This window comes from Dendrobium catenatum, unplaced genomic scaffold (genome assembly GCF_001605985.2).
Source record: "Dendrobium catenatum unplaced genomic scaffold, ASM160598v2 fragScaff_scaffold_1608, whole genome shotgun sequence".
Taxonomy (NCBI): Eukaryota; Viridiplantae; Streptophyta; class Magnoliopsida; order Asparagales; family Orchidaceae; genus Dendrobium; species Dendrobium catenatum.
This window is the reverse complement of record NW_021320070.1, coordinates 5,332,515-5,353,030: the sequence shown is the minus strand read 5'-3', so window position 1 is coordinate 5,353,030 and position 20,516 is coordinate 5,332,515. Positions and strand designations below refer to the sequence as shown.

The 20,516-nt window shown below is 31.8% G+C and overlaps 1 protein-coding gene across 2 annotated transcripts; it reads left to right on the top strand.

The window, feature by feature from the left end:
* Nucleotides 1-222: 222 nt before the first annotated feature.
* LOC110106941 (small nuclear ribonucleoprotein Sm D2-like) lies at nt 223-19,699 on the top strand. 2 transcript variants are annotated; one of them, XM_020837149.2, is made up of 5 exons: nt 223-358; nt 14,745-14,772; nt 15,385-15,462; nt 18,881-18,985; nt 19,271-19,699. In XM_020837149.2, exons 2-5 carry the CDS (start codon nt 14,755-14,757, stop codon nt 19,385-19,387), a joined length of 318 nt encoding a protein of 105 aa, XP_020692808.1. In that variant the 5' UTR covers nt 223-358; nt 14,745-14,754; the 3' UTR covers nt 19,388-19,699. The 2 variants fall into 2 exon arrangements, with proteins under 2 accessions (XP_020692808.1, XP_020692737.1); XM_020837078.2 differs by lacking the exon at nt 223-358 and adding an exon at nt 8,103-8,202.
* The last annotated feature ends 817 nt before the right edge of the window (nt 19,700-20,516 follow it).

The following is a 20,516-nucleotide window of genomic DNA, read 5'->3' as shown; positions in this document are numbered from 1 at the left end:
TGATATTAACCATATTTATTTTCAATTATTTAGATATTTGTGCAACTTTGTTGTTTGTGTATAAATTGAAATAGCTGGTGCAATTGCATTAGCATTTCACATTGTACCAAACACTAACAGTATAAACACTCTCACATAGTTGAATCATTCTTCATTACCCATTGCATAGGTGGTCCGGTTCGCGCAGGGTCCGGTTCGGGCGCTGGATCTCGTTAATAAGTGGAAATGAAGGGTATCACTGCAAAATGAGTGGCAATACTAAAACCCTTGAAACCCTAGCCTCGACCCTCGCCCTCTTCCCGATCACGGGTGATCGCCTCATTGGAATTTCAGTCGCCGTCCGCTAGCAACCAGCCAGGTTCTCGCTCTCTCTTCCTCTCCCTCTCTCTCTCTTTCTAATTTTAAACGATTTTCTGTTTTATGTTGATCTGATCTTGCGCGCTTTCTTCGTACTCAGCCCCATTCCTCCTTTCTTATGATTTCCTAATCGTGTTTTTATTTGGAATCTTTACTGATTGAATTCGATTGTAGTCGAGTTGTATGATGAACGTGACGATTAATTTATTTTTTTTCGGTAATTTGTTTCTTTTAAGATTTGCACGTTGTTTCGATGTGATTATTAAAATCTATGAATATTTATGTTATTATTCGTTGGAAATAGTTTTTCTGCCTTATAACAATGTGTTATCTATGTCGCGTGAAGTTCTTTAGACGCTCTATTATTCGGAGCTTCGCCTTTGGGGGAGATCTAACTCGAGCTTTAGCTGCAACCTGTCTGATTTTAGGGGCTGTTTGGCCACAAGCAGGATTTAGTAACTATTGGGATGATTAAAATCTGGAAATTATTTGGCACAACTGTTAAATCTTGGTAAATCTTGATAAACTTTTTGGCTATTTGTTTCAGGATTTAACATTTGTGAGAGGTGAAGTCCCTTATATCCATTAAATCTTATGAATGATAGGTTTTGCAAATTATGTATTTAACAAATAATGTGGTTTAAATTATATTTATCAAAAGAGTTTAAAGTTCCCTAAACTCTAAGCTAAAACTTGCTTAAATCTTGCCTTAAATGGGATACCAAATAGCCCTTTTATGGATTTTTTTTCGTAATTTTTGTTTGCAAACATTTTAGCATATCTTAGGCTTGCATATCTCATTTCTCTGTTTTGAGTTTAACTATTTGAAGAAAAATGTGAATGTTATCTATCTGATTTACTGAATTGTTTTGTACATTCTTAGGGTCTATTTGACCGAGTATGATTTTTTTTTTTTAAAATCTTGATGGTGTGAATCCTGATTTGATTGCTCAATTCTTAAATTCAGCCAAATCATTAACACTATTTCAAATTAAAAGGATCTAAAGTGATTTGAAAGATTTTGTGAGTTAAAATCAACTAAATTATTAAAATATAAAATAATTATGCTTATCTCTATGATTGGTGGCATTAAGATAATTCTTTTCACTTGTATATCTCATTATAACACATAAAATCACTAATGGGTTGGTGAAGGCAGGATCTTGAGGAGAATGAACTCTCCTTGCATGGTGATGACTTATGGAGTTATGATGGGGAACTTGGAGTGGTGAGGTGATATTTAATGTTGGATTTTGTGGGATTGAAGGTGGAGGTTGAGAGTTAGTAGTTGATAGTGGCATATTTGTGGAGTCCTGAGGGGAAGATAGGCTTGAGCATGTATTGCATGGGGTGGGGCCAAGAGGTGAATTGTGAGGTGATATTTAGTGTTGGATTTTGTGGGATTGAAGGTGGATGCTGAGAGTTAGTAGTTGATAGTGGCATATTGCCTGAGGGGAAGATAGGCTTGAGTATGAATTGCATGTGGTGAGGCCAAGAAGTGAAAATGGGGTGCGAGGGTTTATGATCTTGGAGGTAAGAGGGAGGATTTTTTAATTATTTATTTTATTTTCATCATTATATTCCAGCAAAAGGTTGTGGAGAGGATAGGGCATATTTGTGGAGAGCTTGGGAGAGGATAGGGTTTTTTTGTTGAGGGGCCCAATGGAGTTGGGTGAAGAGGCTAATGGATAGGGAGGTTTTGTTGGGGTTATGTTAGGATGCTTTTAGGGTTAAAATATGTTAGGGTTAGGAAGAAGACTCAAAATGAGAGGATGAGAGGAGATAACATACAAACATAATCACTGTCATTAAATTCCCACGATCAATACATTTGAAAATATCTTCAACAAATTTATCATTATGATGTCAAATTGTTGTGGCACACATAAATGAAGATTGTGAATATAAAATTCTAATGAAAATGCAGTAGCATATAATGAATGATGTGTTAGATTAATTAGATCAGGAAGCATAAAAAACAAATCATTAATGTTATCAAGTAGCTCATGTTTCTCAATGGGATGCATAAGATCTAACAATGACAATTTAAGGTTAAGAGCTAAATCAGGCTATACGTTACTCGTGGATGGTAACTTATAGTCAAGTCGTGATGTGGTGTATAAAAAAATCAAGTTTAGGATCTAAGAATACGTGTATGTATGGGTTAGTAGGAATTTATACATCGGGATGGATTAGAAAAGTTATGTTAAAGAATTGAGACACAAAGATATCTGTCTCTTAGGTGATAAAGGTGTAACATCCTTCTCGGGAAGAAAATGCTCATTATAATTTGTGCTTGATGTAGATGGAGGAGTAGAAGCATTAGAATGAGAATCTAAGATAAGAGGGGGTATCAATAGAAGAGTCAATAAAATTAACTATAGCTGTACATATTTCGTTCTAGAAACATGTTTGAGTTCAAAGTTATACTTATGTGGTGCTAGCTTGATAGGAAACAGTTTTATTATTTTATTATCTCTTTTGAATACATAGTATTTTCTTGACCATAACATCATATAGTCAAAGTCTGCTTATAAGAATGTGCTTTGCCCCTGAGGAGGATATCACTCTAAGTTTGATTCTTATAACTTCTTAGTTTGATAAGGACTAGGTGTCTAGCGGTCACAAGTTGGGATGTGTTATTTTGCACATCTAACATGAAATGGTGTAGTATGTGGCTTAAATTAATAGCTTGTTGTTATGAGTGCTTTAGTTGATATGATATTTATTGCACTTCCTATATCAGTAATTTACTCAATTTCTTGTCACATTAAAAGATACTTTTACACAACTAATCTTCATAATTAGATTGTGAAATAGAAGTACATCATGGTAGCCAAAGAGGCAAGATTCAATTCATCATCAGATGTGGGTGAATTATCTCCAATTTCTACACAAAAATGAGACATAGGGACTTTTGTCTCATTTAAGAAGAGAAATTGTCTTAAATTGATGTTACATGTCACTTAAAAACGGATAATGTTCTTAATGTTCCTATGAGATGTCTTAGTGGGGGTCTTAAGATGGGAAAAAACTAGTTGAAGTGTTTACAGAGGTTGACAGTCTTTCTCATATAATGTTATTCTTATTATATAATAACTTTAAATGATGTTCAATTGAGTTATCTAGTTTTCAAGAAATTTTCCAACAGATCTTAAATGCATATCACTTATATCTATGATTTAACATTTAAATCAAGAAATTTAAATGAAATTATTTAATTGGTATGATTTTACATAATGCTCGAAATCATTTCTTTAGAATGAATAGTTGTTGTATCATTTAATTATAAAATAAAAAATTTAGACAATATTTTCATTAAAAAAAAACATTTCATTCATCAAGAATTGTAGCCTATGATTACATTATGCAAAATAGATTAATATTCTAGACTTAATGTTGATAATTATTTAAAATTATTACAATCTTGCACAAGTGTATTTTACAGAGGTATTAGATAAGATGTCGAGTTTTTCTTAGGAATTGATATTGGTGCAACAACTCTAATAAATAATCATAACATACATCTATAGTCAAAACCTCATATAATATTTTGTTTTAAAGAATTGTAGCTTAGTTTATTCCTAGATTCTCGTCTAAGACCATTATTTAAGCAAGTAGTGGTATTTATTAGTCTAAAAGAGAATTATTTGTACTTACAAGGTGTGTGAACCTTGCATAATATTCAAAGATGCTAAAATCCTTTTTTTTTACTACTTTAAAATTGATTATGCAATTCATCTCCATATTCACCAAATGATTGATTTATCTCTTGAAGCATTTTGCTAATGCATGCATTTTTTAACTCGAAACACTTTGCGAAAGCAATCAATTATGCCCCTCTAAATTTATTCAACTACTTAAAACATGCAAATTATTTATCAACCTTGAAAAACTCCACAGTTTTATGTCTTTAATCGAATGTAGAATTACAATTTTTATCCATATGACAGTGTTGGTTATAACCATACCCTACCCAATTTCATTTATATTGCGTCATTGATTTAATATTTTATTAACTACATATAGTCAATATTGTGCATCATTGATTTAATATTTTATTAACTACATATAGTCAATATGGTGCATTTATAAACTATTTAATGTGCAAATCTCCAAAAATCCATCACCCGGAGTGATGTGGGATGGCATAGGTTTAGGATTTTATAATGCAACCTGCCAACCAATATGATGTGTAGTATGCTTTTATGCAAATAAAATTTGAGGATTCACAGTTTACTAGATGTGAATTTGGATAAAAACTCACTTTCTTTTAATAAAAAACAAATGCAATAGTCTTTAAGCCAATTAATTATGAAATCATAGTAAAATCTAATAGTTTCGGTAAGAATGCGGAAACAAATAAAATCATCAGCCGAATAAACTAATTTCCCAAAATCACATGTCCTACATTTAAAATTTTTACCAAACCAAGATTACTTAATGAAATAAATTATATAGAATAAATGGACAAAGAATGAAACTACAAATTATAAAAAAAATTCAAGCCTCATCCTGATACAAGGAGATAACTTTCCCGGTAGGTTAGGTGCCTGTGCTTGTATTTCAGCCTATTTAACTTGAAGAAATCACACACCCAACTTATACTCACAAATTAAAAATTGGAAGAGATTTTATTCTAGCAAAAAGTTGAATTGTATTCTTTAAACCACTCTGTATAGACTCCTCATAATTTAGGTTAATCAATCATGTTGCATAGGTCATTTTAAGTTATTGCAATTTTAATTTTTAATTTCCCGAAAATAGCTGACTCTATCCATTAAAATTTGAAACTCAAGTCAATCCTATGTTTCTGTTCACTTGAATCCATCATATCCATTGAATCTCTTGCTAATTGCCATTGACATGTACGGACCAAATAAGGTCAAACAAGGAAAAAAAATGCAAATCCCTTAACCTTGAAATTGAACCAACTGGATGCCACAAACTCCAATGTAGCATCTTATTATTTTTTTTAAACTACCCTTTTATTTTTATAAATTTTAAAATAATCCAATTCCATTGCATAATGCCAAAGGATCGCCACATCACAAACCCACCAACCAAAAAATAGCATATACCATTTTACACAACATCATCAAGCCTTTAACCCACTACGCGGGGTCAGCTAAATGAATCCTTTTTCTCCATTGTGTCATGTTAAGAGCCAAATTCTCATTTAAATCTAATAAAGAAAGGCCATTTCTAATATTTTTCTAACCAAGCCTTTTTAGGTTTACCTCCACCTTTTTTAATATGAGCCAAATCTAATACATCTATTTTCCTAACTAAATCATCGGAAGGCCGCCGTTTTATGTGGCCAAACCATCTATGGCGGCTCTCTCTAATTATATCTTCCGTTGGAGCTACTGCAACCTTTTCACGTATATGCTCATTTCGTTTCATGTCTCTAAGAGTAAAACCACTCATCCACCTGAGCATTCTCATCTCTGCAACACATAACTTAGTATTATGCTTCTCTTTTAATGACCAATATTCTGCACCATACAACATTGCAGGTCTCACCACCATCTTATAGAATTTTCCCATAAGTTTGAGTGAGACTTTTCTATCACACAACAAGCCCGATGTTTTCCTCTGCTTCAACTATCCAACTTGAATTCTACTAATAATATCCCCATCTATTTCACCATCACTCTGAACTATAGACCAAGATATCTAAAACGTGTACTCTTATTAATGACTTGATCCTCCAAAGTCACAATCCTCCCACTAGATATATTACTACTAAAATTACACTCCATATATTCAGTTTTAGATCTACTCAAAATGAAAACCTTTAAACTCCTCCATATTTCAAGTTTACTTCAACTCCCTCAACAAGAAGAATATCATCAGCAAAAGGCATACATCAGGGTACAACCTCTTATAAATGTCTATTGAGAACACCCATGACTAAGGCAAAAAGATATGGGCTTAAGTCTGATCCATGATGTAATCAAACTAAAATAACAACTTCTACATATATATCCTTAATAACTTGAATATAAGCATTATTAACCCCTTTCTTTTCTAGACTCTCCATAACACTTCTATGGGAACTTTATCATATGCTTTCTATAAATCAATTTTTCCTTATTCTTTCTAACTTCTCTATCACCTTTATTCTTCAAAATAGGAATCAACATACTCATTCTTCACTCATCTCATTCTTCACTCATCTGACATCTTTTTAGTATTCAAAATAATATTAAAAATTTTAGTAAGTCAAGAAATTCCTTCATCTTTTAAGCATTTAAACACCTCTATTGGAATATCATCAGGTCCAACCGCTTTTCCAAACTTCATTTTCTTTAAAGCCTTTTCGATAAAAGAAATTATTTTTATTTAAGGTGCTAAGGTAACTAAAGTCAATTGTATTCTTACAATCATCATTGAAAAGTTTAACAAAATATCTCATCCATTTTTGTTGAATATCCTTTTCTAATAAAAACACTTTTTAATCTTCATCCTTATTGCACTTGAAATAAATTATTACTATTCCTATCTTTTTATTTGGCTAACTTATGCATATATCTTTCGCTCTCCTTAGTATCTAATATATTATATAAATCATTATAAGTTAAGATATTTGCATCGCATATTGCCTTCTTAGACTCCTTACGGACCTCTTTATATATTCCCAATTATTAGAGTTTTTACATCTAAGTAAATTTTTAAAACAAATCTTCTTATTTGTGATCTTTTTTTGCACATATTGATTCCACCACCAACTATTTTTATTATTAGGTGGTGTTTCTTTTGATACTTCAAGCATATTTTTTTGCAGCATTCTTAATATTATTAACTATTTTTTCCCATATAATATTAGCTTTCTCATGCACAGACAAATCTTAAAATTTAGAATCTTAAAATATTTTTATTATATTCTTTAAATTTCCCCATCTAATCTTAGAATAATGTTTTACTTTATTTTCTATTTTGCCATTTTATCTTAAAGTTTTAAACTAAAAAGCGATGTTGGGTGCATAAACTTTTACTTTGAATAACTTTACAATCTTTGTAATCTAAACGATATTTTTTTTACAAGAAAATAATTAATCTAAGTTTTATTATATTCATTCTTATAAGTGATGAAATGCTCATATCTTTTTAATAAGATATTAGCAATTACAAAATTATAAGCTAGAGAAAAATCTAATATAGTCTTACCACCTTCATTAGTCACTCCAAACCTATAGCCAGCATGGATTCTTTTAAAATCATCTATCTCTCTACCAACATGTCCACTTAAATCTCGTACAATAAACTCTTTCTTCAAGAGATATCTTTTGTATTAATTCTTCTAAGTCATTCCAAAATATTAATTTTGAACACATCTAATCCTACTTGTGAAGCATAAATACTTATAATATTAATAATCTTAACATCAATAACAATATTTAAAGTTATAATTATATTTCTCATTCTTTTGATTTTTACAACATTATCCTTCAAACTCTTATATATAATCACACCTACGCTATTTTAGTACGACTCCTATCAGAGTACCATAGTTTAAATCCTAAACTATTAATATCTTTAGCTTTTTCTCCAACCCATTTAGTTTCCTGAATGTATATAATATTTATCTTCTTATGAATCATAATATTCATTACTTCCATTAATTTGCTTGTAAGAGAACATATATTCTAAGTTCATATCCTAATTTTAGTTTCATGGACTAGCTCTTTTTGCCCACATTCATCCATGATAGAGTGGCAATACTAAAACCCTTGAAACCCTAGCTTTGACACTCGCCCTCGCCCTCGCCCTCGCCCTCTTCCCGATCACGGGTGATCGCCTCATTGGAATTTCAGTCGCCGTCCGCTAGCAACCAGCCAGGTTCTCCCTCTCTCTTCCTCTCCCTCTCTCTCTCTTTCTAATTTTAAACGATTTTCTGTTTTATGTTGATCTGATCTTGCGCGCTTTCTTCGTACTCAGCCCCATTCCTCCTTTCTTATGATTTCCTAATCGTGTTTTTATCTGGAATCTTTACTGATTGAATTCGATTGTAGTCGAGTTGTATGATGAACGTGACGATTAATTTATTTTTTTTCGGTAATTTGTTTCTTTTAAGATTTGCACGTTGTTTCGATGTGATTATTAAAATCTATGAATATTTATGTTATTATTCGTTGGAAATAGTTTTTCTGCCTTACAATAATGTGTTATCTATGTCGCGTGAAGTTCTTTAGAAGCTCTATTATTCGGAGCTTCGCCTTTGGGGGAGATCTAACTCGAGCTTTAGCTGCAACCTGTCTGATTTTAGGGGCTGTTTGGCCACAAGCAGGATTTAGTAACTATTGGGATGATTAAAATCTGGAAATTATTTGGCACAACTGTTAAATCTTGGTAAATCTTGATAAACTTTTTGGCTATTTGTTTCAGGATTTAACATTTGTGAGAGGTGAAGTCCCTTATATCCATTAAATCTTATGAATGATAGGTTTTGCAAATTATGTATTTAACAAATAATGTGGTTTAAATTATATTTATCAAAAGAGTTTAAAGTTCCCTAAACTCTAAGCTAAAACTTGCTTAAATCTTGCCTTAAATGGGATACCAAATAGCCCTTTTATGGATTTTTTTTCGTAATTTTTGTTTGCAAACATTTTAGCATATCTTAGGCTTGCATATCTCATTTCTCTGTTTTGAGTTTAACTATTTGAAGAAAAATGTGAATGTTATCTATCTGATTTACTGAATTGTTTTGTACATTCTTAGGGTCTATTTGACCGAGTATGATTTTTTTTTTTTAAAATCTTGATGGTGTGAATCCTGATTTGATTGCTCAATTCTTAAATTCAGCCAAATCATTAACACTATTTCAAATTAAAAGGATCTAAAGTGATTTGAAAGATTTTGTGAGTTAAAATCAACTAAATTATTAAAATATAAAATAATTATGCTTATCTCTATGATTGGTGGCATTAAGATAATTCTTTTCACTTGTATATCTCATTATAACACATAAAATCACTAATGGGTTGGTGAAGGCAGGATCTTGAGGAGAATGAACTCTCCTTGCATGGTGATGACTTATGGAGTTATGATGGGGAACTTGGAGTGGTGAGGTGATATTTAATGTTGGATTTTGTGGGATTGAAGGTGGAGGTTGAGAGTTAGTAGTTGATAGTGGCATATTTGTGGAGTCCTGAGGGGAAGATAGGCTTGAGCATGTATTGCATGGGGTGGGGCCAAGAGGTGAATTGTGAGGTGATATTTAGTGTTGGATTTTGTGGGATTGAAGGTGGATGCTGAGAGTTAGTAGTTGATAGTGGCATATTGCCTGAGGGGAAGATAGGCTTGAGTATGAATTGCATGTGGTGAGGCCAAGAAGTGAAAATGGGGTGCGAGGGTTTATGATCTTGGAGGTAAGAGGGAGGATTTTTTAATTATTTATTTTTTTTTCGTCATTATATTCCAGCAAAAGAGTTGTGGAGAGGATAGGACATATTTGTGGAGAGCTTGGGAGAGGATAGGGGTTTTTTGTTGAGGGGTTCATTGGAGTTGGGTGAGAGGCTAATGACTAGGGAGGGTTGTTGGGGTTATGTTAGGATGCTTTTAGGGTTAAAATATGCTAGGATTAGGGAGAAGACTCAAAATGAGAGGAGATAACATAAAAACATAATCATTGTCATTATATTCCCTCGATCAATACATTTGAAAATTAGCTTCAACAATTTTATCATTATTATGTCAAATTGTTGTGGCACACATAAATGAAGATTGCGAATATAAAATTCTAATGAAAATGCAGTAGCATATAATGAATGATGTGTTAGATTAATTAGATCAGGAAGCTTTAAAAACAAATAATTAATGTTATCAAGTAGCTCATGTTTCTCAATGGGATGCATAAGATCTAACAATGACAATTTAAGGTTAAGAGCTAAATCAGGCCATACGTTACTCATGGATGGTAACTTATAGTCAACTCATGATGTGGTGTATAAAAAAATTAAGCTTAGGATCTAAGAATACATGTATGTGTGGGTTAGTAGGAATTTATACATCATCCTTCTTGGAATCGAAATCTCATCAATTATTTCATCAAAGGACGGATTAGAAAAGTTATGTCAAAGAATTGATACCACAAAGATATATGTATCTTAGGTAATAAAGGTGTAACACCCTTCTCAGGAAGAAAATGCTCATTAGAATGTATTCTTGAGGAAGATGGAGGGGTAGAATCATTAGAATGAGAATCTAAGATAAGAGGGGGTATCAATAGAAGAGTCAATAAACTTTTCTATAGCTGTACATATTTCGTTCAAGAAACTTGTTTGAGTTCAAAGTTATTCTTATGTGGTGTAGGTTGGGGTTTCTCGACTAGCTTGATAGGAAACAGTTTTATTATTTTATTATCTCTTTTGAATACATAGTATTTTCTTGACCATAACATCATATAGTCAAAGTCTGCTTATAAGAATGTGTTTTGCCCATGAGGAGGATATCACTCTAAGTTTGATTCTTATAACTTCTTAGTTTGATAAGTACTAGGTGTCTAGCGGTCACAAGTTGGGATGTATTATTTTTGCACAGCTAACATGAAATGTAGTATGTGGCTTAAATTAATAGCTTGTTGTTATGAGTGCTTTAGTTGATATGATATTTATTGCAATTCCTATATCAATAATTTACTCAATTTCTTGTCACATCAAAAGATGCTTTTTCACAACTAATCCTCATAATTAGATTGTGAAATAGAAGTGCATCTCATGTTAGCGAAAGAGGCAAGATTAAATTCATCATCAGATGTGGGTGAATTATCTCCAATTTCTACACAGTCGTAAGACATAGGGACTTTTGTGTCATTTAAGAAGAGAATTTATGCCTTAAATTGATGTTACATGTCACTTTCTTATGTCGCTTAAAAATGGATAATGTTCTTAATGTTCCTATGAGATGTCTTAGTGTGGGTCTTAAGATGGGAAAAAACTAGTTGAGGTGTTTACAGAGGTTGACAGTCTTTCTCATATAATGTTATTCTTACTATATAATAACTTTAAATGATTTTCAATTGAGTTATCTGAGTTTTCAATAATTTTTCCAACAGTCCTTAAATGCATCCCACTTATATCTATGATTTAACATTTAAATCAAGAAATTATTTCATTGGTATGATTTTACATAATGCTCAAAATCATTTCTTTAGAATGAATAGTTGTTATATCATTTAAATATAAAATAAAAAATTTAGACAATATTTTCATTCAAAAAAATAAATAACATTTTATTCATCAAGAATTGTAGCCTATGATTACATTATGCAAAATAGATTAATATTCTAGACTTAATTGATAATTATTTAAAATTATTACAATCTTGCACAAGTGTATTTTACATAGGGTGATCCTTGATGTAATCCAACTGAAATAAGAAAATACTTGGTCAAAACATCTTTGTTTGAACACAAGTAAGAGCTCATGCATTTATATCCTTAATGACTTAAATATAAGCCTTATTAACCCCTTCTTTTCTAGAACTCTTCATAGCACTTCTCTTGGAATTTTACCATATGATTTCTCTAAATCAATAAATATCATATGTAGGTCCTCCTTATTCTTTATATACTTCTCCATCACCTTTATTCTTAAAAATAAGAATCAACATACTCATTCTTCACTCATATAATATCTTTTTAGTCTTCAAAATAGTATTAAAAAGATTAGTAAGCCAAGAAATTCCTTCATCTTCTAAGCATTTAAACACCTCTATTAGAATATCATCAACTCCAACAACATTTTCTTTAAAACCTTTTCGATAAAAATAAAAATCTTTTCATTTAAGGTGCTAAGGTAAATAAAGTCAATTGTATTCTTACAATCTTCATTGAAAACTTTAACAAAATACCTCATCCACTTTTGTTGAATATCCTTTTCTAATAAAAAATATTTTTTAATCTTCATCCTTAATGCACTTCATTTAAACTAAATCCTTACTATTCCTATCTCTTTGTTTGACTAACTTATAAATATATCTTTTGCATTCCTTAGTATTTAATATATTATATAAACCATTAAAAGTTAAGATCTTTGCATCACATTTTACTTTCTCAGACTTCATTACGGGCCTCTTTATATATTTCTCAATTATTAGAATTTTTACATTTAAGTCAATTTTTATAACAAATTTTCTTATTTGTGATCTTTTTTTGCACCTATTGATTCCACCACCAACTATTTTTATTATTATGAGCTGTTTCTTTTGATACTTCAAGCATATTTTTTGCATCATTCTTAATATATTAACTATTTTTTTCCACATAACATTAGCTTTCTCATGCACAGACAAAATCTTAAGATTTAGAATTTTACTCTAAAATATATTTTTATTATATTCTTTAAATTCTCCCATCTAATCCTAAAATGATATTTTATTTTATTTTTTATTTTCTGCCCCTTCATCTTAAAATTTTAAACTAATAAGTGATGCAGGGTACATAAACTTTCACTTGGAATAACTTTACAATCTTTGCAATCTAAACGATCTATTTTTCTTATAAGAAAATAATCAATCTGAATTTTACTATATCCATTATTAGAAGTGATGAAATGCTCATCTCTCTTTTTAAATAAGATATTAGCAATTACAAAATCATAAATTATAGAAAAATATAATATGGTCTTATCACCTTCATTAGTCGCTCCAAATCCATAGCCACCATGAATGCTTTTAAAATCATATACCTTTCTACCAACGAGTCCACTTAAATCTTGTCCAAAAAAACTTTTTCTTGGGGCATCTTTTGTATTAATTCTTCTAACTCATTACAAAATTTTAATTTTGAACACATATTTTAATCCTACTTGTGAAGCATAAACACTTATAATATTAATAATTTTAGCATCAACAACAATATTTGAAGTTATGATTATATTTCTCATTTTATTAATTTTTATATCATTATCCTTCAAACTCTTATCTATAATCACACCTACACTATTTTTAGTACGACTCCTATCAGAACATCATAGTTTAAATCATAAACTATCAATCTCCTTAACATTCTCTCCAACCCATTTAGTTTCCTGAATGCATAGAATATTTATCTTCTTATCAATCATAATATTCCTTACTTCCATTAATTTGCTTGTAAGAGAACTTATAATCTAAGTTTCTATCTTAATTTTAGTTTTATGGACTAGCTCTTTGCCCACATCTATCCATGATGTGGGAACCCTTGCCTATTTAACACTACACCTGGGAACCGGTGCAGTGACCCTTGCACAATTGTCACTGTATTCAATCTATATAGCGTGTCGTTTTCAGGGAAAGCCCTAGCATTTACATAATGTATTAAATTATTCATGTCATGTTTATTCAACAAGTTTTACGCTGGCTGTCGACTACTTAACACAACTCTCCACTTTTTTCATCCAAGACTTGGGAGTTGGGACCTAGCAGTGAAAATGCTAGCTTATATCATTTTACCAAAATTTAAATATTTTTGTAAAGATATGCATGAAAATGAAAAAAAGGTTCACAATGTGGGTACATGTTGTAATTATATTGTGGGTTTAAACACTTTAGTCACTTTGAATTTTTTTTTTCTCAAACTTGGCATTGCTTCAATATACATATTCCTTAATAACTTCATCTCTTTGATTCTCTTAAATATCCTCCAAATGATTTGTTGTGACCCTCTTTAAAATCAATGACGATTATAGGAATTTTTCAATTTTTTTAATTAGCTTTCTTAGCACGAAAATTGACCTTATAGTGGATTTCCTTTGCATAAACATGATTGATTCTCTTTTTGATGCAATTTCTCGTGCTGATATTATGGTACTGTCCCTCGTAACTTTTTTTGGATGACTCCTATAAATCTCTTGAAATTTACATAATAAATATAGGTACTACGATTATATCATGATTGGAGAAAACTCTACTACTCTTTTACTCGAGCAAAAAAAGATATGTCCATCTCTAAGTTGGTGGCTGTACCTACAACGATCTTTACTCAAATATCACTGTCGAACTCATGCATGAGCATGATAAACTGTTAAAAATTTTAAGAGTTGATGATAGAAAATGCACAGTTTTTAACTGTATGATGAGCGCTTTTAAGTATTGTCTAATTCATTATTATATGGAATGTTAAGTGCACATTCCTTGAAATAACTTTTTTATCTTAGTGTTGATACACATTCTTGAGTTTAAATTTGTCCTGTTTTATATGGTTGTGAGCATGCCCTACGTTGTCCATTTGTCTTCTACGACGTAGTACTTCAGCTGCTAACTGTAATTTTTCTTCCCTCGTAGTCTTTTGTTCTTCTGATTCCTGTTGTTGAACATCTTTTTTATTTTTATTTTTCATTTATCTTATATTCATAATGATCTGTTACATGAATTAACTCTTTTCTTTTAATTTTATACAGGTTGTAGACTATGGCAGACGATGCTGATGTAAGTTTTCTTTAGTACAAATTGAAGTTGTTTGCTTAGTTTAATAAATGACCCCTAGAATTTGATTCACACCACATTAAATCTATGCTTTAGTTAGCACTCTTTTTAAATTCTAATATATGATTGTCTCCTTGAATTATTTGATATTCTCTGACCAAGCATTGGTTGTGTTGACTTTGAAGTATATTCTATGTAAACATTGGGTAGCATGTTGATTTTCTAACAGTCATATTTGAAGTTTGAACGGTACAAATACTGTAAGCTTTTATGCTCACGATAACAGCTGTACGCACTGTTTACAAATTTTAGATATAGGATTGACTTGCAGAACTGTAAATACTGAAAATATATACAGAGAATCTTATTTTGTTCATTTTAGTATCACACCTGGACTATTTAAAATTTTCATAGAAAACTAATTTTTGGAAAGAACAGTCAAGGTAGTTATCTAGCGATTATTGAACTAATCATTGTAGGCAGAAACAGATTGTGGTTAAGCCATTTACAATACTTGTTCAAATGTCTAAAGAGCTCTAATTCTTTTTGAAATCTGTTAAATGATTTCTATGCCAGTGCTAGCAACTTTTTTTATCTTTTAATTGCTTTTTACAGGCAGGAAAGAAAGAGGAGGACGAGTTCAACTCTGGTCCTCTATCTGTTTTGATGATGAGTGTCAAACAAAATACTCAGGTATGATACATTGTTGCTTTTAAATTTGATTCAAATATTTCTCTTGTTACACAAGATACTTGTATGATTAATTCCAAGACTCCACTCACCATACCTTTTTCCATTCCAAATACTGGTGTGCAATGTCTAAATATTGTATCTTTTGGGTGAACAGTTAAACTATTTGATTAGAATTACACAACCTTGAAAAACAAGAACAGATAGATGGTTTTGAAGAATCAAAAGAGGAGGGTGTGGAGTAGGAAAGAGGTTAAAAATATGAGGGACAAGGACTGGCAACGATTGAGTAGCCTACTTTGTGTGTTGGCAGTGGTAACTGTGGAGGTATGCCAGCTTGGAAGAGGAAGTTAGGACGAGTGCAGTTTGAGTAACTTGTTTGCTGCTGTAGTTCTCTGACGTAGTTGATTGGATGATTTTGTTGTTTCCTGGCTGTGTTATAGTGTTAACCAAGGTCCCAACAAATGGAAATTTTAGTGAATTTTATTTGATGTACCTTCATTCATAGCAATATCATCCAAATCTCAAAGAGCGCTATTAAATCTCAATCCCTATTTTTTCACTTTCATCAAACTTTCAATAAATTAATATTAGACATCAATAAATATTATTGGATCCTAAGATAGTACAATCAAATTGTGAAATATATAATAAAGTATTAGTTTATTTCTTTTATTCTAATTTTTTGTTTGTTGTAGGTAAGCCGGTTCTATATTGTAAAACACATCCTATTGTAAGAAAAGGTTATGAAACGAAAATTTTCTGATTTCTCTCTTTTTTCCTCTTCTACGCTTGGAGTATACACCTACTCTAAAGGTGCTTACCATATTGGATGTCAAAAAGCTTAACAAATGATGATCTTGTTGCACTTAACCTCAAGCCACTGCAAGCAAGAAGCTTCTTCCCTTTGGTTCTTCTTTCATTCCCACAGTACAGCCATCAAGATTCCCATTATCCTCTTCTTCACACCTGCCGGCCAGACCCAAATTCAGTCCATGCTTTCTTCCTACAGCCGCAAATCTCCGGTCTTCCACAGCTTTCAGCTCCAGCAGACAAATCCAATTCCTCGGGATCACCATTTCTTAATCATCTTCATCCATTCGCTGCTAACAACCACGGTTTGCTTCTTTTGTAACCACGACATGCCAGTGCATCCATCATTGATGTCCATCTTCAGCTCCTTTAGCCTCAAGAATCATCCATCTACGGCTCCTTCAGCTCCTTTTGCCTTCAACAAACACCTAATTTTCTTGCCATAACATTCTCCTGTTGCTTGCCAATTGAACAACAACTATCTGGAAAAAACTGCAACCATTTGGAATGGAAATTCAGACAGCCTTCTGCCTGCCTAAACAACACTTCTTGCTTGTTCCTTTTCAAGATTTCATCAGGTTCTCCGTTCCTTTGTCTTCTTTGTTGAACATTTTTAATAAAAATCCCTCTTCTACTATTTTTTTTCCTTTGTTTTTTACAGTTACTAATTAAAGAATCTCAACTTTTCAACCCTCCATCCACAAACACCAATTCAACATGAAGAATGCAGATTTGGCAGAAGCTTTTTGAGTATTGCTTTGAGCAATACAATCCAATCAAGAATTACAATTCTCCAAAATACAAAAATTCTACAAGCCGATGTTCAATTTTCTTTCATTGGCTCATCCCTTCAACAATTCCATGCTTTCATGAATTCCGTTGACACAGGACTTGACGGTTTGTGCCTCGACCACAAACCTCATCCACTACATCAAGATCTTTCTTCTGCTATTATCATTGGTTCCACCGGATGAATTCCTTCTACACAAGCATCACCTTCCCCTACAGGTTTTTTTTATATCAATAAAAATTGAACTTCCTGCCTTGTTGGATCTAACGTCGAAACATGGACCTTTAAAGCACAATCATACTTTGATTTTCACAACACTCTTGATTGTCATCCCGTTAGAATTGCCTAATTTTACCTTGAAGGTTCGACAGCTTCTTGGTATCAACAGTCATGAATGAATGGTCATTTACTTTCTTAGCCCGAATTTATTTTATCTTTACAACAACGTTTTGGTATTTATCTTTCCGAAGATTTGCATGGTAATCTTTTTAAATTAACTAAAAAAAATTCAGTTATGTATTACCTAACTTCATTTGAAAATCTTTCTTTTAAAGTTCCAAATTTATCTTAATCCATTCTCATAAATTCTTCATTTTTGAACTTAAACAAGAATTACATCGTGAGCTTTTACTTGTAAGACTTGCTACCCTTATGGATGTCGTGGAAATTAGCTAGACAACATGAATCCAAAATCCAAGAAATTTTCTTTGTTTCATCCTCCACTTGGCACCAAACTCTTCATCACAACCACAAAAAATTATACAGACACCTACTCCAATACAATCTTTTTCCCAATCTTCCATCCCCTTGACCCCATCAACTCTCCACAACCCTAAACCTCCAAACCTTTCAATCCGCAAACTCTCACCAGCTAAAATTCTATTTTGCCGTGAAAAGGTCTTTGTTTCAATTATGTTGCTAAATTTGGTCCTCAACATTGTTGTCCAAATAAATTTTATCTTTTATTCGGTACAGACGATCAAGATGTGGTAGATGACCCCCTCCCCTCCTTTACCTATGACGGGGATAACCAAAATCCACAACTTGAAATTAGCCTATATGCTTTTAGTCAGACAATTCAATCCTTGTTCTTTCTAATTAATCGGGTCAATTAACAATTACAATGTACATTTCTTAATTGACAATAATCGCACTCATAATTTAATTTAGGACAATTAATTTAAAAATTAGGTCTTCACCAACAACTTATTCAATATTTATGTTGGAAATGACAACTTATGATGTAAGGCTAAATGTCCCAAATTAAATATTACTATGAATGACTATCAGGTTTTTTATACTTATTTATTCTCTCAATTCATGGTGGTTATATAGCTCTCCGTATGCAATGCCTTCAATCCTTAGGACCTATTTCACATAACTATCAAAATCTCACCATGCAATTCACCTATCAAAATCATACTATCACACCCAAGTTTATTTCTTTTATTTAATCAAATATGTGCTGTGATGTCTCATTAACCCGCTGTTCAAATATTTACCATACTATCACTATATTCAGATGAAATTAGCTAGACGTGATAGGCAGCAACTAATAGTTTGCTTTCTTGAATGTTAAGAAGCTTAACGGTCAGTTATGACACATGCAAATGGAGAGATTCTTAAATGAAGATTTGAGTGATACCTGTTTGTAACTTGTGATATTTTCCTTAACCCCACCTACTTACAATTAATGATTTAAATTTTGTCTTTTTTGTTCAATTGACTGCATGCTGCTATATTATCTTTCATATTTGAGTGTTTTTTTAAGCAGTCCAAACTTGAAAATATGGCGTCGTCATTTCCCTGTTGCCTCAGGTACTTATTAATTGCCGAAACAATCGGAAGCTTCTTGGACGTGTCAGAGCCTTCGATCGTCATTGCAACATGGTTCTAGAAAATGTCAGGGAGATGTGGACCGAGGTACTTTTTCTTTATTTCAACATTTCATTTCGAAAAAAAAAAAGATTAGAATTTTCTGATCAGAATACAAATGAGTAAAGAATTCATATCTTGATCAAATTTGAGGAGGAAATCCTTACACAAATCTTCAAATCTGTGTAGGATATTTTGATCAATTCTTTTTTTATGAAAATATAATATTTGTTTTAATATGAGTTCAATATAAAATTTGATCAAAAAGTTTTCCTTCATTTTGGTCTTTTTTCCTTGACCATATTGTTTTTGCTGAATCCATCTATTCTCCAGGTTCCAAAAACTGGTAAAGGCAAGAAGAAAGCATTACCTGTGAACAAGGACAGGTTCATCAGCAAGATGTTCCTCCGTGGCGACTCCGTTATAATTGTTCTTAGAAATCCCAAGTGAGGAATGAGCTTTTTATCTTTATCTCCATACCTTTTTCTGTCTGGAAACTTAGTGGAAGACCTTTTAACGACTAATTGTTCCTGCATTGAGTGCTTCAGAAGATATATCAGTGAATCTTCACAATATATATGTAATGTGGATTAGTTTTCTGATTTACATATCTTTTGGCGCCTAATACCGTATAGTTTTGGTTATATGTATTTTTTTATGGATAATTCAACTTTCTGCACTTTTGAGGACATTTCTAAACTATGTTTCCTTCTTTGTTTCGTTTTGCTTCAATGGAAGATGTGGATTTTGTCTTTTGTTTTAGAGAAGCTCTCAACCAGAGGAAATTGATGGTTGTTTGGTGCTTTGTATTTTGGGATCATGATCATATTTTGCTTTGGCTGTCAAATAAATAAATTATTTATAGATTTTGCTGCTAGTGATGTGTATTTTTTAAATGATTGTTAAGATAGAGCTGCAACTATGCTCGTATTTGGCAAAATTAAAAGGGTGTTTTTTAATGAATAAAAAATCAATTGATTTAGGATTTGTATGGATTATAAGTCCAAGCCTTGTACTCTTAATACATTTTTTTTAACAAAGGTTTTTCAATATATAAAGTGCCAAACACAAAGTTTAGCTCAGATGACATAGAGGTTTTATATAGTATAATTACTAATTATTTTATATTTTTGGAATTTTAATCAAATTCATTTGGAATTTCATATACTGAACTGGGTATCTTGATTGGAAGTCCAAACCCATCAAATTAGATTTCTTTTGTGTTTGTGATGGTTCTTTTTTACTGCTTCTTAAAATAATAAAATAATTTTCTAGTATTAAAATTTTAATTTTGTATTAAAAAGCTGTTTTAAGTAGTAAGAAAACTGTAACGGTAATACCTTGTACTTTCATGCGATGCCTCAAAAGAAACAATAGGTCTGATTAATCAATTCTTTCTTCTTCATGTATCTGCAAAATATTACGTGCAGAGTCTAGATGTAGCTCACATCCCGACTCTGATGACATCAAGCCATTCGGACTTGATTTTATTGGAGTCCAAACCTATTCAAGCCATTCGGACGCTGCATGTAATAATTTTTTCAGGTTAAGACTCTTTCAAGGTCATTGTTCACTGGTA